The sequence below is a fragment of the Pezoporus wallicus genome, unplaced genomic scaffold, assembly GCF_028554395.1.
Source record: "Pezoporus wallicus isolate ANWC-B61680 ecotype Strahan unplaced genomic scaffold, APGP_CSIRO_Pwel_v1 contig_10810, whole genome shotgun sequence".
Lineage (NCBI taxonomy): Eukaryota > Metazoa > Chordata > Aves > Psittaciformes > Psittacidae > Pezoporus > Pezoporus wallicus.
Window position 1 is genome coordinate 448,317 of NW_026642731.1, and position 23,198 is coordinate 471,514.

Genomic DNA, 23,198 nt, shown 5'->3' on the forward strand with positions numbered 1-23,198 from the left:
TCCTAGTTTTAGAAGTGAAAAAGATCTGTTATGTCCAACTCCCAGTGTTGGGCAGTCCATGTGGAATAGAGGGATGAATGATCTCCTACATCATTTTATTGATGCATCCTGAATTATCTTAGTTTTCAGTTTAATGCAGGTTTTGTGAATGTCCTTTGTGGATGCATTTTAGTAGTGTTAATTATTTTTAGATAAGTAGGAGGAAAAGATATTGTGTTTTTAAAAAAGAAGGAAAAAAAAAAATCCAACAAATTTGTGGAGTCTGGTAGATGATTGTCCTGGGACATAGTTGCCAGCTGGGGTTAAACTGCACAATGATGTAGGTAGATGGTAGATCTGGCTTGAACGTTTCCAGTGCTGGTAAATGATGCCTTGGTGTCCATTCTAATTGTGCTTTTACACTCCATTTAACGGTATGCGAGGTCTGCTTTTTAAGCAATGAGCTGTGGCCTTGATATGTCTACGGCTGTGTTGTATTCAGAGCAGGCCTTTGTATTAATTGGTAGCACTGGGAAAATTCTTTTGTGTGCAATTTTATTTCCTTACAGGAAGAGTTCAAAAAAGAAAACCTCTTGTAAAAATTCCACTCTGTACCAAAGAATTTTCCAGGTGCTTATCATCCAAGGGTGAGACTGAGCAAAGAACCTTAGAAGGTTACGAACCCCCGCGGAAGTGGTAACAGTGTACAAAGGGCTCAATTCTTGCATATCCTGTTTTATGTAGTCTTGGGACAAACTACATTGTATAGTGTTGAAAGCAAAGGAAAATCGCATTCTTAATGCATTTATTAAAACCAGCCATTTGGATGTTGTTTAATGATCATTGCTTAGACTGGAGATAGGAACATGGCTGAGCATATCAAACAGCAGCCTCTTTGAATGCTTATTAATGCCATCTTGGTGTGGTTTGAAATTGGATGTACCAGAGGCATGTGTATGCTAGCGAGCAGCTGTCTCTGGTGGTGAACTAATCTGTTGAGGGGAGGAAAAGTGTGTGTGAGCGAACCTTTACAATCCAAAATCAAGATCTTTCGCCAGCATCAAGAGAGCTTTTTTGTAACCAATATTTTGTACTGAGAGGAGTGACATTTAAAAAATTGTGAATAACAAGCCTTTAAATGGCTGAGAAGGAGGGAGGAAAGGAAGGAATGTGAAATGGAAGATTGGAAACAGCAGAGAAAATTATTTAAAGCACTTGAACATCCATACAAGGTTATAAAGACATCCTGAATGTACAATGGGGGGGATGCAAAAGGTGTGGGAAGGAACTTCCACCAGACTTTATTGCCTCTGCAGAAAAACAATGAAGTAATTCTCTACAGAATGCCTCTTTCCTGATTTCTTCAGCTGGCTCAGCCAGAGGTTTTAGGAACAGATTAGTTCCCATGAGCAGAAATGCCAAGTACATCTCTGTTTGGATGTAATATGTTGAATGGGGGACAAAAGACTTTGGACAGCCTTGTGCATCCCTGCTACTTTAGGCAGTGGGCAGTGCTTCAGTCCTGTGTTCTTTGTTACTAGGACATGAAAAAAATATGCATCTGTATTGGCTTAATACCCTGCTTAAGTTGCCTCTCAGTCTTTAAATAAGTTGTTCATGTATAAATACAGTCCCTGAGTAACATGATAGTTTTCATCCATAGTGGAATCGACTTTGCTTTGTTCTTTGCTGCCAGCTTACTTTGTTTTGCTGTTGTAAACTACCTCACGAGATCTTCATTAACCAAGCAAACTCTTCTCAGCAGCATGCTTCTCAGTCACTTAACCTTTTTGTAAGTGGCTGGTGTGAAAAATAGCGTAACACCTTATCTGCTTTTGCAAAATATTTTGAAAGCCCAGTGTAATTTTAAGGAATTTAGTAATTGTGTAGCAATAGATGTGCTCTCCTCATCTGTGATGTAGATTTTAATTTTGTCAACATTTATCTCTTTCAAAAACTTTAAAAGATCTCAAACATTCACTGTTTCACACTGTGTCTGTCTTCTGGACAGATATTCAGCCTACTACAAATAGATCTAAATCCATTGACTTCAGTGAGGCTGACTGAAAACCTGTCTTACTCTAACCACACTATTGCTCCTTTCATTTATTTAAGTACAAGAAGGTACAGTATCAGGCACTATAGGCTGTGTGCTTAAAAGAAAAAGTCATTAAGAATCTGGAAAATGTGAATTTGTACTCAATTCTTGTAGATTATGAAGTGAGGTTTAGTCTAAGAGCCAAATCTTAGATAGTCTGTTATCCTTACGGATTCACAGGCAGTTGCTGATACATGGCCACTGTGAGATCCTGCAGACACTGTGTACCTGCGGTTTAGAAGTATTTGTCTTGACAACTGGAACAAGTGTAAAGATCTTTGTGCTAGTCACTATGGCAATGCTAACTTGTATTGCCTGACCATTCAAAAATCAAGATGGGAGCTCTGATCATGGAAAGTCAGGTGCTGATTTGCAGTGCAGCCTGCAGACCCAAGAGCAAAATTTTGCCTTTAAGCTTTAAAAAAAACTAACTAGACAAATGGGAGTCTTCCAGTATAATTTGTCCTGTAGCTGCCTAGTGATGATATATAAACTTAATACTAAAAAATATGTTCCTTCCTTTAATTTTTAACTGCAGTGGTGTGAAAGCATCGTTGGGTACATCGTGTGCTTTAGAGGGTTTGTGTTCTTCTCATAGAAATCTAATGCTTTTCATTTTCCTTAACCATTTGTGTCCGTACACTTGGGGCTTACAGAGCAAGGCTTGCATGCACAGAGCTCTTCTGGCAGGATGGCTCAAATGCCTGCCCGGTGTTCTGCAACAACCCTTGTACTCATTCTGCGCTTGTTCTGCCAAACCACTGCTGCTTCGTTTCTTCTATGCAACCAGTTTAAAATCCCATCAAATTTATGGTCCTCATTTGTCATCATTTTTCTTGAGCCAGCCTCCTATTAGTAACTTCACTGCTTCTGCCAGTTCCTTAGGTGGAGATGGCTTAAGTGGGTGTAACCAAAATGAAAAATGTAGCTAAATTGTGTGATTCAGAGCAGGATGAGATAATGTGGCAACCAGCAGTGTCTTAAGCATTCTCTGTTTTGTTCATCTGAATCTGAATGTATCATAAGATAAAATATAATATTAATTGTGGTCCAGTTTCTCTCTTATGTAGTCAGATTGTAGTCAGATCTGGAGCTCTGAAATAAACGCAGACAAACTTGGAACTTAGCTTTTATCTTGAGTATTGGAATGAAGAAAACGCTTCTCTAAGAAGAGACAGGAAAGAATATGGTTAAATGTGGTGTCTTTGAAGTGTTTCTGTTACACCTTCTTATTATGCTTCTGTTTTCTCTACCCCTAGCTTTCTTTGGAAAGTACCTCAATGAATACAATGGCTCCTACGTGCCTCCTGGTTGGAAAGAATGGGTTGGACTACTTAAAAACTCTCGATTTTATAACTATACACTCTGTAGAAATGGAGTGAAGGAGAAGCATGGATATGACTACTCCAGGGTAGGTCCTATTGATTTATTTCTATTATTTTTGCATTTAGGCGTGGCTGCAAGAAGACTGTGCTGCATGGCTTCAATCTAACTAAAGAATTCCTTTCATACATGAAAGCTGCTCCGTGTAACATTAGCTACAACCCAATAGGCGTCATGTTTGGACTTCTCCTTATCTTCCATTCCAGGAGGGTCATGTTACTGAAAACATTGTTAGCAGCAATGGAAACAAACAGAATGTCCTGAGACTGTATTATGCATTATGAGCTGAAGTAAAATTGGTTTAAAAGCTGCATGATAACAACTTCAGTACTTTGTATACTTTAATTATTGTGTGCTGAGTCTGATTGTCATCTATTCCCCTGGTATAGAACTGACTCTAGTGGAGTTACACAAGCATAAGTGAGATAAGAATCCAGTTCCCTCCAGCTAAACCCATCTTTTTATATTAGTTTAAGGAACTTGTTTCACAGCTGTAATAAGATGGAGAATTCATAATATCTTGGTGTGTATCTTAGGATTATTCTGAATGAGTAGAGAATGTAACTATTGAATTTATATCTCTGTGCATTGTTACAGGCACATATGTCTCCTAATATCCTTGCAAGGATGTTACACCCTGGCCAAATTTACTAAAATGCTTGATAACCATTGTCAAATGCAGTACCTTTTTTTTTTTTTCCCTCTCATCTAGCACATGTTGCAGCTCAGTTACCTCTTTGCAGTCAGGAGCATGTTTATTTCAGCCAAATGAGTTGTCTTTCCAAAGGAACCAGCTTTTGTGAATTCCTAAAATGGCCTGAGTTGTCTCTGAAGTATGATGGTAAATAAATTTATCTGTAAACTGCTGTAGTTTAAGTAGTGTATAACTTAAGAAGGTGACTTGCTCTGGAGTGACATTAATTTGTAAGGTGTATTTGCTCAACAAAGACTCGGTTTGCTCTCTCTTATTGAGCAGAAATCCTGCCTCTGTATTTGTGTTTCATTAGCAATGTGTTCACAGTCAGATTTTCCTTTGAAAGGCTGATGTCTCTGATTTCTCCTTTCCCCTCCCCTATTTGTCATTTTTAATTGAATGTACTTTGTGTTGAAAGATAAAACTTAACAGGCTTCTAGGGTTTCCTTTGCTATCACCAGCTGCCAAGGGGAAAGGGCACCTGATGTACAGAATTATTTCTCTTTTATTTCCCTTCTCATCTATGACGAATGAGAGCTAATCTCTAAAGCAGTGTACCAAAAATGTTATGATGGAAATAGATCTTACATGGAACAATGTCAGGCAAGTAATTTCATAGGGCACTGTTCCCCATTGCTCCAAGGAGCCAGTAGGGAACTGTGTGTTCCAATATTCTCAGCTCTGGTTTGTGTATGCAATACTTGAAAATGTTTAGGTTTGCATTTGGTTTAGTTTTCCTTACTCAGTTTGATCATAAATTTAAAAAAAAGAATAAAATGTAAATGTTTTTGTAATCTTCATATTCTTGCATAATGCAGAGCTATTGTAATAAGCAGATGCTAGTACACAGAGCAACAGCACTTGTTGGTGTTAACACTGGAGTTCAAATGAACAAACAGAAGCTGACATACAAGACTGCTTTTGCCACTTTCGTTGCTGAAAATTTAATTTTCCAGCAATGAACAACATAATCAGATTATTTTTTAGCCCTATCTACTTGACACTGTTAGTGTTAATTATATGCCAGTGGAAAACTTGGAAAAAAACACTGCTGATTCTGTCCTCAAAAGCAAGAGCTGAGCACTTTCCCTCTGAAAATCAAATCTTTGCAAATTCTTTCAGATTTTCTAGCAGGATATATTCTACTTTGATTGTCCTTTTTTCAGTTTATGTCAGCTTTTTTAGATGAGTGTTTAGTTTCGTATGCATTTGCACCATCTGCAACAACCTCTGTAGTCTGGAGCTCTTTAAAGAAAGAAGTAGGTTGGGGGAAAGGTTTCTCCTTGGTCTTTTGGCCTGGCAGACGCTGGGTTTGCAGTGTTGAATTTGAATGATTTTCACTTTGACCAGGTGAAAATTATCTTCAAAATTAAGTTTGAAACTATGCTTTCATAGTGGCTGAACCAAAGATGAGTTATACACTTAAGATGCTGAACAGCCACCTTAAAGGAGAGTCACATTTCAGATAAATGTCAATGCTTTTTTGACAGCATTCCAATGTTTCTCTCTGAGCCATAACTATGGTCTCAGGTATTAAAAGTATGCTCAGAAGCCAGTTTTGCTCTGGTCTGGCTTATTGTACAATCTCCCTTCCCCTGCATATGGTGATGAAGGGAGGTCCTTCAGTTAACTTTGATGGAATTATGCCTATTTACACCTGCTTCCATGAGTGAAAATACCACATCAATAATATAGTCGTGGCAGTTTCATAACAGACATGCACCGTGCTGGGACCAGTGTGTAAAATGATAAACAAAGACTTTGTCAGCCTTGTTCTGGGATGCACAGGAAATAACTTGGGGAAAGTATAAATACAGTCAGTGAAAAAGGCCTCCTTTGATGGATGATAAGCTGACTTCTCAGGTCAAGGTCATTGGCAGTGATGAAGAGAAGCAAGAGTCTGAACCACAGACAGAAAACTGCACTTAAAAGGAGATTTAATCCAATATGTACCACACCTTGTACTTGTTCACTTGACCAGGGGCAGATGTTATGTCTGATTTTGCGTTCCATTGTGATATGACAGTTGTTCTTCTCTTTTTAACAGTGCAGTTTCATATCCTACTCATGTTTGAGAAGTATTTATGTTTGCAGCATTTCCTGTGATGCAGTCTTAGAGAGAACATGGATTGTCACTGAAAATATTGTCTTCAATCCATGTAGCTCCAGCAGATATAAGGAGAATAATAATGATGCTTCTTAGAAAATGGAAAGATGGTCTATATCTTCCAAAGGAAGTTTTCTGTATTCTCAGCATTTTATTTGATAGAACTAAATCTCTATCAACTTGTCACTGTGTCAGTAATATTGAATGAACTTTTGGTCCAATTAGCACAGCGTCTTTTAGCTTAGTGACTTCTGGTTCAGAGGGAAGTTAAGAAAAGTGAACATCGAGCCCTTTGGATTTTTAAAGCACTTTTATGTTGCTAAGGTCAGATTAAATGCCTTGAAGATATCAACACCAGAAAGCAAATAAATTGACCTGTAATTTTCTTTTTTTCATTGATACAGTTGTATTTAGTACTGTGATCTTCATAATGTAATTATGTACTCTGGGAAGAAAGAGTCCTATTTGGTATTCATTTCTGAGAGGAAGCTGTGGCTTTTCATATTTATAAGCAGTGAAAAAAGAATGGTTTGGTTTTGCTTTTTGAAGTTTTAACATCTGTAACTTACTCCCTTCTCCCATTTTGAGTGAAGTAGCTTCTGTTCTCCTGTTTCTTACAATATCTCAGTCATCCCCTTACCGCCTCACCCCCCAGTTTGAAATTATTTTTCAAGTATCTCATTATACTTTTACTTCTTCTTGCAGGACTATCTAACTGATCTGATTACAAATGACAGTATTACCTTCTTCAGAATCTCAAAGAAGATGTATCCTCACAGGCCTGTGCTGATGGTTATAAGCCACGCCGCTCCTCATGGCCCTGAAGATTCAGCCCCTCAGTACTCACATCTCTTTCCTAATGCCTCACAGCACATGTAAGGAAAAATAAACCCCTTTCATTTCCAGGTTCAGGAATATAGAAGTCCTGGGTACGTCTGGGAGAACATCGTTTGCTTTGTAATACTCTTAGCATAAGTTTGTCACAAATACATAAGAAGAGTTTCGAGATTTTATCTTTTTAACCTCTTCAGGCTTGTACAAGCATCTTGAGAATGGTGACCTTATCTAGAACTCAACATTGAAGCTCACTGAGATAAATGGAAAGATTCATGTTGAATTTATTGGGCAATGTTACAACCTATTTAGGAAATGAATCACTGTTTTATTTGGGGAGGGGAGTGGTGTGGTATCAAACTCTAATTCTTGGGCTGTCATCTCTTCAGGAAAAGAATCTATCTCCCTCTCCTTAGATATAAACTATATTGTTTTATGGTAGTATCAAAAAATCACTTAGCAAGCAGTACTTAGTACTTCTGTTTCATAAATGGAAAGAAAGGAAATACAGGCCTGCAGCACCAAATAAGACAAGCTATTTCTGAATGAGGTCTTGTGTGTCTGTACATGACTCAGAACAATGTCTTGAACAGGTCCCAGAAGCTGTATCACCTGGTTCCTGAGTTAACATGTTCATAAGGTACATGAGGAGATGGTTCTTGTTTATAGCACAGGAACATTTCACAGCTAGAGCTCTGTAATGCTCTTACACCTCTTCACATGCTGATAAAATGAATGGTTCTTCCAAATCGGCTTTAGATTAACTGAGCACACTCCAATATTTTTCTAATTACTGGCTTCGTGCCTTCATTGATGTTCAGCATTTGTCGTTTAGATCCTACATGCCCTTTTATATTTCTAGCGTTTTAAAGGGGAATTCTGTTTTATTTAGGATTTGTGAAGGAACTGGGAACTGTTGGAAATAATAATCCATTGGTAGCTGAAGCTGCTCAGGACTAGTCCAAAATCTAGTGAAAGCTATTTCAGCTTTTTAATTTTATTTAAAATAGAGTCTGAGAGAAAAAGCTTCCTTTGTTCTGTTGTCCAGGTATTGCGTAACTTAAAATTACATATTTCATGCTTTTGTGCTGTGCCCCAAAGAGAATCTGTGTCCTAGATTTACAGCAATGCAGGATTTTATATTTGTTTTCTGTCTTATGCTCATTTATTGTCTTTGAAAATGCCAAATGAGCAGCTTCCCATAGTTTATACTCAGTATTGACCTCACTTGTATTAGAAGTTCCCTTGGAAGGCATTCATATTTCAGAGATAATCATTTATCAAGCAACATTCTGTAGCAATTTAATTATGCTTGTTGTATGAAAAAGAGTTAGGAGGATTTGAGGAAGGCCAGCAATGAAAAATATAAACTATGTCTGGTTTTCATTTGTTCATAGTTTAAATTTTATTTTTCACACAAACTAGGTTTTTCTTCCTTATCATAAAGTGGTTACACAAAACCATTTTCGATTGCTGGTGGCTTTTCTTACAATGACAATTATACAGGAAATGTCCCTTCATGGAAACAAGTTTTGTTCATAAAGAAACAAATTATCTGCTCTCGTGAGACCTCACTTGGAGTATTGTGTACAGTTCTGGTGTCCTCAACATAAAAAGGACATGTAACTGTTGGAACAAGTCCAGAGGAGGCCATGAGGATGATCAGGGGGCTGGAGCACCTCCCGTGTGAAGACAGGCTGAGAAAGTTGGGGCTGTTCAGCCTGGAGAAGAGAAGGCTGCGTGGAGACCGCATAGCAGCCTTCCAGTATCTGAAGGGGGCCTGTAAGGACGCTGGGGAGGTACTCTTCATTAGGGACTGTAGTGATAGGACAAGGGGTAACAGGCTCAAACTTAAACAGGGGAAGTTTAGATTGGATCTAAGGAAGAAGTTCTTTACTGTGAGGGTGGTGAGGCCCTGGAATGGGTTGCCCAAGGAAGCTGTGAATGCTCCATCCCTGGTGGTGTTCAAGGCCAGGCTGGACAGAGCCTTGGGTGGCAGGGTTTAGTAGGAGGTGTCCCTGCTCATGGCAGGGGGGTTGGAACTGGATGATCTTAAGGTCCTTTCCCACCCGAACTATTCTGTGATTCTGTGATTCTGTCTTGGTAGATTAAGGAGCTGTGGTTTCTTTTGGATATAAAAATAGACATTTATGTACATCTTATGTAAAAAACCTCCCAGTCTTATTATAAAGAATTTTTTTGACTTTAAATAATTATAGTAATAAACTGTAAGGGGTTTCATGGGCCTGGGTTTAGCATTAAATGTAAAAATGCAGAATGTGCATCATTCCCTCACTGTATGTACAAATTAGTTCTCTACTTCCCCTTTTTTCCTTTGTTTCCACATTCCAGGGAATCCCTCAGTGGTAACGGGATGTAGGCAGCTCTCACTGTTTCATTGTCATGTGGATATGGTAGGGAAGGATGAGGTGGAGCCCTTCATATGAATTGCCCTAAAGCGCTAAGCAATACCCTGACGAACGTTCTTGTCTAGTCTTAGCTCTTGTGGCAGCACTGACAAAGTTTGCAAATGGATTCTTGAGCTGTGTCCCCAAAGCAAAGGGAAGGTGACACTGCAATGGTAACACTGGCTGACATCCATACTGCACTGTGTAGCCTTGGTAGTAGTACCTCGAAGTTAGTGGTGTGGATTTTAGCGCAGGCCAACGGTCAGAGTACTTTGCTTGGGATCTTTGGTATGTCCTTCTGTGCTAATTTATGCTGGTGCCTTCTTGCTTCTATTATTGCACACACTAGCTGGTATGACCGTTCCACCCCCTACTGCAATTGACTGCCTTGTTCTATAGAGCTTTTCGTGTACATCTACAGTCTTTTTGTGTTTGAAAATCACTCACATCAGCCAGCAATCACATAGCAAATCCATAGTCTATATGGTTTTCCCTTTTTACTGCCTATGCTGGTAGTAGAAGAAGAAAGCAGCAGCTGGGCAGTTTAAGAGTGATCAGAAATGTTATTTCTATAGAGGGTACATTGTAGCACCCATATTTTCCAAGGTCAGATGCAATCAGACTAGGACTTATCTTCTGAGTACATTTGAAGAGGTTGTCTTAACCAACTTCTAAGAATGTTGTATTTGAGTAATTTTCCCATAAGACAGACAAATCTGTTACACATAAGAGGGTTACATTTGTAGTAATCAAAGAAAATCATGGGCTTTGGTTGGATTAAATAGCGGGAGGTTACAAATCAGCCAGGAAATCACAAAGTAAGCTGAAAAGGAGTTTGCCAAGCATTTTTGATTCATTCTGGGCTTCGCATAGCAACAGTTTCTATAACTGTCAGCATTTTCAAAGGAGCAATGTCATTATTTCAGCCACAATAACATTCTGAAATTCAAGAGGCTATTAACAATACAGAGAGAATAAACACCAGCCCTTTCCTCCCTGTATTAAGAAGCCTCCATTTGTCTGTCGCCTACGCACATTTTTCAGATAGCATCTAACAGACGCTTTCAGCATCAAACATTTTGCTGTCAGATTATTAATTTCATATTTATGTTAAAACTCTTAAGACTACCTGTCAAATTCAAAAATGCATTGGATACACACAGTATTTCAAGGAGAATTTTCAACTTATATTACTGTTGTTTATCTTAATAACTAACCCTGCTGCTCTGTTGCATACACAAAACCGACAGTAGATATTTGCCAAGTAGGAGCTGAATTTATCAGGAAATTGTGTGTTGGAAAGAAGAAAATAACTGAAAATCTGCTATTTGTCCTGTGTTACCGTGTCACCCTCTGCTTGCACATTTGCATAGACTGACTTCTTTTGCTTTTAATGAAAAAAAGAAGCCTCACAAATTACTTAGGAAAAGTAATTTTTAATACTTTACACTGTTGGTGATGTCCTTGAGCCAGGGTATGAAGTCAATTGACAAAGGCAGTTCTTAATCTTAAGTAATAACTTTGAGGAATAGATATGGTATGTAAAATAATATTTCTTGCAAAAGTAAGCTATAATAGAGCTTTCTAATGATGCAGAGAGTCAGCGTCATTGTAATGCTATATCAAAATAAGTCTTGTTTTGATTCAGCCGACCTAAAGCAATATTATTATGCAGAGAAAAGTGATCTCTGGAACTGCCGGCAACGTGAGATTATGGATAATCAGTCATACATTTCCTCATCACTTAAGTGGTGTCCCAGGATCAGGAGAACTTGGAGGGGCAGCAAGATTCCAGGGGGACATTGAATCCAGCTCTTGAGAATTTGCAGAGATTTTAATTAAAGATTCTGATGATCAAAAAAAAGTTGGTGGCTCGAAAGTGCCTGCAAAATAGAGTCCTGTTTCCCCTTCCCCTGCTTTTCTTGGCAGGTCTTTAAAATGTGGCTGCATATCCACTTCTTGCTATGAGCTCTCATGCAGTTTGGTGCACTGGGTAGGGTGTCCATGCCCCTTTGGGTTCATGAGTATGAAAGCATTCAAATAGCCAGTCATGTTGGAAAAAAAAAAACAACAAACTGTTGAGCATAGTAGAACCTTTTCAGTAAGTTCTGTGGCTATTGTTAAACAGCTGCACAAGCCATGATATTTGGTGCTAATTATGTACAGGGTGAAAGGAAAGCAATTACGTCAGTAGGAACTCTGTAGTACATGCTCCATCCAGATGTACTTGTGGAGTTAGACTTGTGAGGCTAGTCTCCTGGCCTTGAAATGTACCCGTGTTAGTCTGGATGACCCTGCAAAAACAATGTATGTTTACTCTTTTAATAGATTTGAGTCCCCAGAGTTGTTTTCATTCTCCCATCTTCCATAGGGAACATAAAAGTAAGATTTTTCCAGAGTAAATCTAATACTTTCTTATGCACCTCAGAGAATAAATCCTGTAGTGCTGATCAAATAGAAATTAATGGTAAGCATTACTATGGATTTGTTTTTTTTCTACACTGCTAAAACATTCTGGTTTTCTCTGTTCCCTAGCACTCCCAGTTATAACTATGCTCCAAACCCAGACAAGCACTGGATAATGCGGTATACAGGACCCATGAAGCCCATACATATGGAGTTCACTAACATGCTACAGAGAAAACGCCTTCAGACACTCATGTCTGTGGATGACTCTATGGAGATGGTAAATTCAGTAGTCACTTTTTTGAGGACTTGAACGGGTGCTTGATTCTTGTGTTAAGCTCGGGCTGTGCTGTATGTGAAAGTAAGGGGGAAAGAATGTTGTGGAGTCAGTGTTTTAATAATGTGTAATTCTCTCACCTCTGAGGATTTGTCTCTTTATTCAGAGTGTAAGAATCCTCATCTTGTGAAGTTGGATGGTATAAGTGAGCTGATTTATTGACACAAAGCCACTACTGGTTAAGGGGAAGAAGGAGAAATCACCTGAGAAGATTTACATCATAAAGTCTAAAAATGTATCATCTGATAGTGAAAAGTCATCCTACAACCTGTTGGAAATAACTGCCTAATTGCATGGGCCTATTTTAATCCTATAACGCTGTGTTTCTGAGAGAAGAAAAACAGCTGCAGAGAAAGTAATGCTTCAGGAGGCCTAACTGGAATAATCCCATAGTAATCCAGGCCTGGGATGTTACATGTTAGAAGTAAATACATAGTTAGATTATTATTTTATTTTTTTAATTAAATCTGCATTATGTAATAATGAAATCTCTTAATGATTGTCTTGAACAGAAACATCTGAATTAGCTAAAAGCTACTCTGAAAAAGAAAGGATTTCCAGTTACGAGAAGGCAGATTTAATGGTGGTGCAATTACTGCTTATCTCTTGGCATTTTTATTCAAAAAAAGGTAGAATGTAAAATAAGAGGAGTCCTGTAAGGCAAAGAGAAGATTATCTGCATGGCATTGCTTCAACTTGTTAGTAATGTCTTGTAATTAGTGATTCAGGCAAGTATGATCTCTGCTTCACATTAATGAGCCTGTCTGGATGGATCAGATATCAGGGTTTGGAGAGACTGGTGATTTTACTACACTATTTTGATTTTCTGTTTAGTAAAATGGTTTCACTTTGAGTGATTCACTGCAGGCAAAGTAAGTTGGGTTGCTTTTTAGTAAGCCTGATCTTTTCTATGGGATTATATCCATCTAATAGTCTCCCAAAATTAAAATAAAAATAAAAAAAGACTAAACCACCCCAAAAAGAATAAAAGAAAAATCTCCCAAGCCAGCAACAGCTGCAGAGTTTGTTTTCTCCAGTGCTGGTGTGTTCTGGGTCTGCGTGAGGGGCACTTTGGCGGTGCCCCAACACCTTCATACCTTTGTAAGTGAAAACATCACATAAAAATTGATCTTCGGTGCTCAAGTTGGTACATACACAATAAAGGTTCTCATGTAAATCTATAAAGCAACTACAGAGTTAAAGCTCCTCTTAATTCTCCACAGTCAGTATGACTGAGTGATACTTAACCTGGAAGAGATTTGCAAATATTCTGCATAATAGAGACTTATTTGTCTGAAGGCAAGATCATTCAGTGTTGCTTAAATAAGTGTGAGATTCAAAATGCTGTCATTTTATTAAAATTGTTTGCTGCAGGAAAAAGATAAAGGTGGAGAGAAAAATCCAAAAATGCATATCACCTTGAAACTTTTATCTCTGTCCCTGTGTTACTTAGTGCTGTCTTGACAGCTCTGATGCAAAACAAGCACTGCTGAAAATGTGGCATGCTAATGTGTTTACCTTAAAAACTACAAATTTTTCTTGTGATAGCCACAGAACTGGGTTAGTAAAATGGTGCATTGTGATAACTCGGTGCTATCCTGAACTCTAGTTATTTGTATATTACACATAGGCAGAAATTTATACCTAGTATTCTGCATAGAGTACTACTCGGAATTAATGTCATGTTTTGGTTTGGTTTTTTTCAGATTTACAATACGTTGGTTGAAACAGGTGAATTGGACAATACATATATAATATATACAGCTGACCATGGTTATCATATTGGGCAGTTTGGGCTGGTGAAAGGCAAGTCCATGCCATACGAGTTTGACATCAGAGTTCCTTTCTACATCCGAGGTCCAAATGTGGAGGCTGGGTCCTTGTAAGTTCTTGGCTAGTGTGTGTGTGTGACCAGAAAAACCCTTCGTGTTCACATCTGTAGTTGTACTGACCTGACATCCAAATGGAGGCACAAAGTTCTGCCCCTCCTGACTCACTTCCTCCTCATTATTGGCAGAAAAATAGGTCTACTCAAAGCAGAACTGGTAGCACATGCTGGTATAGCTGGTATAACACTGTGACAGTTTCATGCCATTTGCCTTTGTGCTTGTGTAGGTATGCAGTACAAGCCACTGAACTTTTGTGGATGTAGCTGAAAAAGCCACTTTGAAATATGTCTGAACTAGGAAACATTTATTTGCCTCCTTTTGAGGCATACAAATAATACACAGACCTATGACATTTTCAAGGTAAAAATATATTGTATAACGTTTATGGCCACAGTACATAATTGTTGCTGAACATTGCAGTGGAGTCACATGTTTCAGTTTATGAAGGATAATGTACATAATAGTTCATATATTATTATCCACAAAAGATTCTTTTTGGCTTATCCTTTGAGATTACATGGTTATGGCTGTTTGTCGGATGCACACAAGCATGCAGAATGTGACTGTTAATTAAAGTGGTAGCTTTGATCAGCTAAGAAATTATGTAAATACACTTTCCAAGCAATTATTTCAATAGCAAATATTTGCACTTAAGTAATGATTTTGGACAGAGTGCCATAATTTGCTGCCTTTTATTTATATCAGTGTGCATGTTTTAGCATAATTAGCACACACAAAGTCTTCCATACAGTTTTTTTCTTTACCACAGAGGAACAGATCTGGTGTGTAATATGGTAGCAAATAGTTTCTAAAAAATCTCATTCCATTTGCTGCTTAAATTCACTGACTCACGTCATCAGTAGGCACAAAAATGTGAAATTCAGTTGATACTGCACTATATGTCTAATTTATTTACAGGAGTTATGCATGTGAAATAAATACTACTTCTCTAAAGCATAGAGGAGGGATTTCTCAGGTGGAATTGGACATATTACTTCAGCACTGAAAGAAGCTTGTCTGCAGCAGCACAGAGTTTCCAGGGAGCTGCAGTAGCCTCCTAGGAGCATGCTCTGTCCCTTCAACTGCAGTTTTTGGTCTTACTGGAAAGACAGTGCCCAAGTGTCTGAGCTAGTTTTTCTGCAATGTGCAGTGCTAGAGACCAGGTGCCTCATGTGCTTTGGTTCAAGGATCTTTACAACCAGACATGCATAAAAGCTGTGAGACCTTCCCACTGAATTTTATTTTTCAGTGTCTTATGAAAGTGAAAAAATGTTAGAATCAGAGGAGTCAGCCTGACAGGGTCTAGCAGAACAGAGTCCATCACAGTACAACAAATAGGAAGAACAGAATAAAATAGGTTGGAGGGGTGGTACATCAGATAATAAATTGATCCTCCCTTTCACCCCAATTTTCTTTAAATGGTGAAACTTCAATCATCCATGCTTTGTGTGAAACTTATGTTTTTCCTGCAGAGTAATTGTCATGACTCCCTTTTGATACCAATGAAGATTTAACAGCAGTCACTGTAGCAAGTCATTACCAAGCTCTCATTTCTATTACCAAATATGCTACACCATAATTATTAGTAATTAAAATCAAATTAGGTACATCAATTTAATTCATCATCCATGCTCTTGTCAGTGCCTGTTTGCTCGCTTGCTCAAAAATGTAGTAATTTTTAAATCGTGTCTCATTAATTAGTGTGAGTGCAGCAGCTTTCTTCTGTCCTGTATTTTGAGCTAGAATTCTGCACTGACATGTATATAGCAGCCCATCTGGTCCCATCCTTCCTTTGTGCCTGCAGATCATCCCACGGTGATTCTTTATGTTCAGCACTGTAGAAGACTGCCTGGAGAGCACTATGCTCGTTTTCTTTTTTCCCCCCACTTTTAAGAAATTGAGTGCCTTCCTTGATTTTGGTTTGTTTTTGTTGGCTTTTTTTTTTAAGAAATAAGGAAAAGAAATAGCACACAGCTGATAAGCAGTGTGTGTATATGTAATATTGTGAGTAATTAGACAACACAGTCATAGACATATTTGATATAAGTTTGAAACAGTTCTGCAAAACCAAGTCCCATGATTAGGAATCTGGGCATTTATTTAGCTACTGAATGCTGGGCTGTGCAGCTAGGTGCTCTGATCCACAAACTTACTCAAGTTTAGCTATGGCATTTCAAGGGATCCAGGGATAAGAGCTATCTGTACTACTCGGGAGTTGATGCCAATCTTTTAACCAAATTTGAAGTCAGTTTGAGTTCAGATACTGTCCTGTTAAACTGTGGTGGCTGAGGAGCATGTGCTATACTGTGCTAAGTGACAGGGCATTGCTGCTTCTAAGTGTCTGAAGAATGGATAACTGCATGCTTGGGAAGGTTGATTTTATTTCAATTAAAGCTGTTCTTTTCCCTTTCTCTTTCAGTTCTCCCCATCTTTTTTAATGCGTAACTGCTTCCTCTCTGTTTTTTCTTTCCTGATCTTTTCCTCCTTCTGTCTCAAACTACATTAACAGCAACTAATAGTTATTTATTGTAATGTCTAGCAATATATGTCTCCTCATGTTCTCTTCAGAACATGCTGGCTGTGATGTAAGCTGAGGTACTTATTTCTGTACCCTATTTTGAAACAGATAAAGCATATGCTATGTGCCAAATCTACCTTTTAATAAAGTCATGAGCATATTTGGCAGACACTTTGATTGTGTAAGACACCCAAGGAGTTTTTCCAGTGTGTTCTCATGTTTTGAAAGACTTTTGAACCTTCTTTAGCAGTAATTAACTAACTTTGCCTTATGAATTAGTTTGCTTTCTCAAAAATGTTTTGTGATGAAGTTTTAAATCTGCCTTTTAGTCCCTCTTGAAGTTATGCAACTTCCCTATATTTTGCATTTTAATTCACATCAGGGAAAGGAATTGGATTGTATCCTCTTTTCTTTTTTGCAGATGTCACAGATAAGCCTTTTCAGATCCCTGGTCTCTGTGGAAGAGCTGGAGTTGCTTGATAACATTGCATAGATTTTAAACCAGTTTCTCATATGTTTTTTTCAGGAATCCTCACATTGTGCTGAATATTGATCTTGCACCCACCATTCTAGATATTGCTGGATTGGATATTCCCTCTGATATGGATGGTAAATCCATTCTAAAGCTTCTGGATTCTGAGAGACCACTGAATAGGTAAGAAATGAAATGTGCCTGGAAACATGCATGTGTTTGTATGGGAGATTGAGCAAGTATTCAGCAACATGCAGCAAATTTAAAGGAAAATATACTAAAATTACCATTTATATGAGTACATCATTCACTGACTGCTTGGCAATTTGTGACTGACCTTAGTTATTTATTTTCATTTTGTCAGGTTCATATACTAGCTATATGGCATCTAGATATGCGGAATGTAATCTTCATAGCAGTGAGAGGGCTACACAAGGTCTTTAGCTATATGAGTTATAGATTTTAAGTGTCTCTGTGGCATCATTTGTAGCGAAGTATTTCAAATTGAATAAATTGTAAAATAATTGAGGTGAAAGGGTTTGTTGTGTGAAAAAAAAAAGACTGAGGAAGAGAATTAAAACTGTATGCTTGCTAGGGAGAATCAGCAGAAAAAGGGGAAAAAGATTTGCTTTGCAAGTAGTTGTATGAAGGGAGAGGGGGAAAGGAGCAGCTGCTTTAGAATAGGATACTTCGTGGATAGTTTGTAGGTTAAGAGCCCAAACTGGAGTCAGGAAATCCTGATTTAATTTGTGATCCTTTGTGATCAAGGACAATTCAGTTAATCCCCTGTGCCTTAAACATGCTTATGTTGAAATAGCTGTACTGAGTGAATCTGTTGTGGATTTTGTCCCTGTGAGAACAAATCTGTCCTGTGTTTGCTCATTTATACTGGAGAGGCATATGTGCCTGCTTCATAAAGCTGGATGTCCCCATGTAAAGTTATATGTAATGTCTCTTGTCTGACTTGGAAGTGGGAGTGAAAACTAGGGCAGAACTTGATTATTCGTTTTGTGGGAACTGCTTCTTCCTCTCCTCATTTCCTCCTAGGTTCCATTTAAAGAAAAAGATGAAGGTGTGGAGAGACTCGTTCCTAGTGGAAAGAGGGTAAGGAAAGTGTTAATCACAAAGCCAAGTCTTTTTAAATAGAAGGATACTGAATAGCTAAAGCCAAAGCAGCACTCTACCACAGACCTAAAGCCATTTAGCTGTGCCAGCAGGGACACGGCTGCAGTATGCCTAATGGCAATAATTGTGTGATAGGAGGAAATGTATGGCCTTTGCCTACAGCCTGCATAAGTGCACTGTTGGGGTGGGGGAAGGGAAGCTTTGCTTGGATTGAGAGATGGAAAAGGCATCCTGTTTTTCTTTCAGCTGCTGCCCTTTACCCTCCTGCTTGTATCACGGGAGTATGAATAACCATTCCTCTATCTGTGTTCACCTGCTGGCCATTCCCTCTGTGCCTCTGCCTTAATGCATAACATAGAGCACGAAGGGTCTGCAAAGTGCAGAGTGAGGAGGATATGGTTTCTTTATATTGACTGTTGCTATTGCCTGCCAATCAGATGTGAAATGCACTGTCTTGGGTTTGTATGTTTTTGTACACTCCCTGAGAGCATGATATGAATAACTTGTGTGTTATCAGAGATGATGATACATGCTAGTATATCTACTGGACTATTAAGTTTTTCCCACCAGTGATGCTATGGACTTGACAGATAATCTACACCCCTGAACCTTTTCACCAAACTCTATGTATGTCTTAGAATTACTATTAATGTAAAAATATTTTTTCCCTTTTCCAGTAAACTGCTTCATAAAAGGGAGAATGAGAAGGTAGATGCCCAAGAGGAAAACTTTCTACCCAAATACCAGCGTGTAAAAGACCTTTGTCAGCGAGCTGAATATCAGACAGCTTGTGAACAGCTTGGCCAGGTAGGGCATTGTAACCCTGACTGAAAGTAAGCAGTTGTAGTTGGGCTTAACCGTGACAATGTTCTTCACCTTGTCATCAATGCTAGCTTACAAATCAAACGGCTCATTCTGTGGCCTTTGCTCAGAACTGTATTACAGCATTTATGAAACTGGCTGTCATTCAGGAAATTGCTGATTCAAGTGCCTCTGTATTGATTCCTGACTACTGTTAAGAGAACTGCCTGGGCTGTTTTAACATTTTAATCCCCAAATAGAATGCGGTCTGAGATTCGTTAGTGATGAGAAGGTGCAAACTTAACAAATTGGCCTCTTCCGAATTTAATTCATTTTGTTATTATTTATAATTATGTATACCAATGGGAAAATAACATTCTAGGAACTCAGTATATCCCTCTTCTTATCAAAAATATGCTGTGAAAAACATGAAGTTATGGCTTCAGGCAGTTTGTGTTTATATGGGCACAGAAGTCTTTCATTGTGTGTCATTTCTCTTGTTCTTACGTAATGGTTCTAGGCAGATGTGAAAATGCGTTCACTTTAGATCCAAGTTATGTAGAAGAATTGGGGAAAAAACCCACTTAGAGTAGTATCAAAACGTGGCCTCAGTGCAGGAGAATGTTTTGCAAAACCAGAGCAGTGCAAAGGTATAGCAAAGCAATCTCCAGCAGCTCCACTCTTAGGGGAGTTCTCATCCTGGCAAAATTGACTCCATGCTGTTGCTTTCTCATTCAGATACTGGTCAGAGTACCCCCTTCCAAGGACTGTAATGCATTTTGCCTGTGGACATGGATGTGTCTGTTTTAAGGTTGGCATTACCTGGCAGCTCAGAATAAGTTGGTCTCTGTATAACTGTTCCTACAGACACAATCTCAACAGCTTACCAAGGCTATATGCAGTAATGGGCTACTTAGGCTACAGTAGCTCATTTTCTACTGTTGGAGGCCAGGCTCCCTGCTTCTGCCTCTACCAATCATTTCACAGTGCACCTGTGAAATGAGTCCATCGTTCCTTAGGTGTTTGGATCCAATTTATACGTATAAGCATTTTCCAGATGCTGTTTGCCTCCTGTGGCTTCTTTGTCAGATTTATTATACAAAGAGATTATAATGTCCTATTCTTCGTAAAAATACTGAACTTAAAGAAGTATTTTGTGCAGTGGTTTATTGTCATCAGATGTCTTGAGCTGAAATTTCAGATGGGTGGGAGCAAGCCATTGTTTTTTGAATTCACAATGTGCTTTGGGAAACTGGGGGAAAAGTCATTGTTTCTGCTACAGCATCATCAGTAAGTAGTTTGGGGAAGTACAGCTTTTCTTTTTCCATCAGTATTTTCCCTTTGGGTGGTGTTTCAACCTCTTCCTTTTGTCTTCATCATCCCAATTATTTTGAACACTCTTGTAAGAAGAGAGGGAAAGAGAGACTTTCCAAGTCCATGTTGTCACTGAAGCTGTCTCTTTGCATAAGGTAACTTAGCTACATTCAGGCTTTCTTACTCTAATTACCACATGTCTCAGTTATGGAAGGAAGGGGGAAGTCCCTATATTGTCTATGTGCATTCACAGGCTTAAGTTTTCTTCCACAGATAATAAAGTATCTTTGACATCTGTGAAAAGTGGGCATAAAATGTCAACTCCGTACTCAGAATTGGCGATAAACTCGTAGGTGAAGGTGTGCTAATAAGAGATGTGTGTGCTGCATCCTCATTGTCAGGAGACGGAGAGGAGAAGAATTGTTTTGAGCAGTTCAGTCAGACATAATTGGAAGTGATAGGATGAAATTGAGCAAAAAAGAAATTTAAGTTGGACATCAGGAAAAATTGCCTAACAATCAAGTCAATTAGAGCCTGGGAAGGGCTCTCAAGGGAGGCTCAATCCATCCAGCCTCTGCTCTAGAGAATATGTCCTAGTAGTCTGTCTAGACAGCAGGAATAGTGGGAAATTAATGTGCTTATTTGAGGATAAATTGCACGTAAATATGGGTGCACCCAAAAGTCCTTTCAGAGCAAAGCAAGACTTAATTTCTCAGATGACAAATGGGTGTTGTCTGTTTGCTGGTGCTGTTCACAGCTCTGCATAGTATAGAACAAGTCCAAATGAATAACATAGTACTGCCTTGTGGGGGTTTATGGTATACAAATACAGTGGTTATTTAGCAGATGTCCCCTGATCCTGCAGGACACTTTATGATTGTGCATTTAACAGTATCTGGAGTGTTCAGTGCAAAAGGTGAATTTTCATATCCTGGTGCAAAGATGAACAGAAGTCTGGGTCAGAATTAGGTGAAGCTTGGTAAAGTCATTTGGACCCTTTCTTTTGACTTAAACAAGTTTGGGGGGGGCTGCTATTCTGTGCACAGAGGAGCCTGAGCAGTGCCAGGGAATCAAGTGTGAGCAGGAGATGAGAAGGACAAAGACTCAGAAGGGAAGTGAATGAGAAGAGATGAGGACAGAGCTTTTAGAGTAAAGGAGAGGTAAAGAAAGCTTTGAATGTGAGATGGAGATTTTGAAATTCCGCTTTGTGAGCATGCAAGTTTGTGAATACAGTTCTATCACCACAAAATGCTCTTCCTTTGCAAATCTCTGCCACCCTCCTTGACCTATAATCGTTTTGATAAGAGAGCACCAGGATCATGGAGATGAGGCTATTCATGCTGTTTAAAACCTTGTTTCAGAGTCCATTATGTGGGATTTTTTGGGGGGCAACGCTAATATATGTAAATACTTCTGAGTGCAATGGGAATTTGTGTGTTGCCATGTTTTCTTTTTCAGTTAGAAGGGCTTGGTCTGTGTTAGTTATTTGCATCCAACAAAGGGTGACTGTAGGCTCAGATGAAAGAGCAGCTCAGCATTTATATTCAGAGATTTAAAAGAGATGAGCTCTTTCTTCCCACATGAAATAAAAAACATTTATCCTAGTACCTAATGGCTTCCACACAAATTTTTTCTCTTCAGTGTAGCTCGGCCTTTCATTCCAAACTGGCTGGTAAGTGGAAGCTGACCCACTTTTATCTGGCGGCCTGCATTAATGTGCTTTTGTGAAGCCAATTATGATATCAGCATTGCTTGGTAGAGTATTCCCAGCAACTCCTCAGTATCATAACAACAGCTGCACAAAATCCCCCTCTAAGTCATTTGCCAACTTTGAGCACATTTGAAAAACATGCAATACCTGCAGCAGTGCTGATTGCTATAGGGAATCTGTGCTGTATGTGTGGAAAAAAAAACAAAACACCCCAATATTAGTTTTGTCTTTAGCAGATCATAGTATGATAATATTGCTAAATTGTGAGGAAAAATAGTTTGTCTTTTTCAAATCCTTTTTATTTTCACAACTCTATGTGCAAATCTTATCCAAGTAGAGTATCACTTTAAATAGCATTTAAAATATCATTTTATAGCACAGTTGGCACAGGAAAACATTCAAAATGCAAAACTTTGCACTTTGTTTCCTTCAGAGATTCTGCAAAGGAAAGTTTGACACAGTCTTCCCTCTGATTGCTTTGTGATGTACCAGGATCATGAAGGGATATTCTTTTGCAACTGGCATGAAGGTATCAGCAGTAAAAGCATATCACCCAGTTCTCTGACATAGCATGGGACAGCAGTGATGAAAACTACTCTGATCAGTGTGTGCTTTCCCACAGCTATTCATAAGTGGTACCTCTAGACCATATGCCTGCCAATGGCTAGCGATGTTTATTATTAGCCATTGCTTAGTACCAAGGGTAGAGCAGCAGAAAAAATTACTTATATTTTTCTCCTTTTCCTGAGGGCACTACACCTTGAACTTCTGTCAGCCAGACCTAAGAAATGAAGTCAGGTTTTATAAGGAATTTCTTTAAAAACTGAGCAAAAAGTTTTTAATTTATCTTTTGTGGTTGTCTGGCTGTTTTGTACCTAGCAGAGATATCCTGAGGTTACTCAAGAATGTAAGTTCTGTTGATAAGTGAAGCGTATCAAGGCAGCTAGAGTCCAGATAATTTTAATAGCTCTTTAGGCAGATGGAGTTCCTGAATTCCAGTGTGAGTTACACATGCTCAGCAACTTTCAGGATCAGGTTCTTAACCTCTGATTGCAACAAGAAATGACTTGTTGATAACTTCATACATTAAAAATTTTATCAGCCCTCAAACTGATAAAATTA

General features: G+C 38.6%; 1 protein-coding gene across 7 annotated transcripts in view; it reads left to right on the forward strand.

Moving 5' to 3' along the window:
- The window catches only part of SULF2 (sulfatase 2), a 147,722-nt gene that overhangs the window by 102,564 nt on the left and 21,960 nt on the right, over nucleotides 1-23,198 (forward strand). For all 7 annotated transcript variants that reach the window (XM_057432163.1, XM_057432160.1, XM_057432164.1 and 4 more), the window contains exons 5-11: nucleotides 3,337-3,488; nucleotides 6,967-7,136; nucleotides 12,039-12,189; nucleotides 13,953-14,128; nucleotides 17,180-17,308; nucleotides 18,173-18,229; nucleotides 18,928-19,057. In XM_057432163.1, the coding sequence (XP_057288146.1) occupies nucleotides 3,337-3,488; nucleotides 6,967-7,136; nucleotides 12,039-12,189; nucleotides 13,953-14,128; nucleotides 17,180-17,308; nucleotides 18,173-18,229; nucleotides 18,928-19,057 (965 nt within the window). The remainder of the gene's footprint in view (nucleotides 1-3,336; nucleotides 3,489-6,966; nucleotides 7,137-12,038; nucleotides 12,190-13,952; nucleotides 14,129-17,179; nucleotides 17,309-18,172; nucleotides 18,230-18,927; nucleotides 19,058-23,198) is intronic.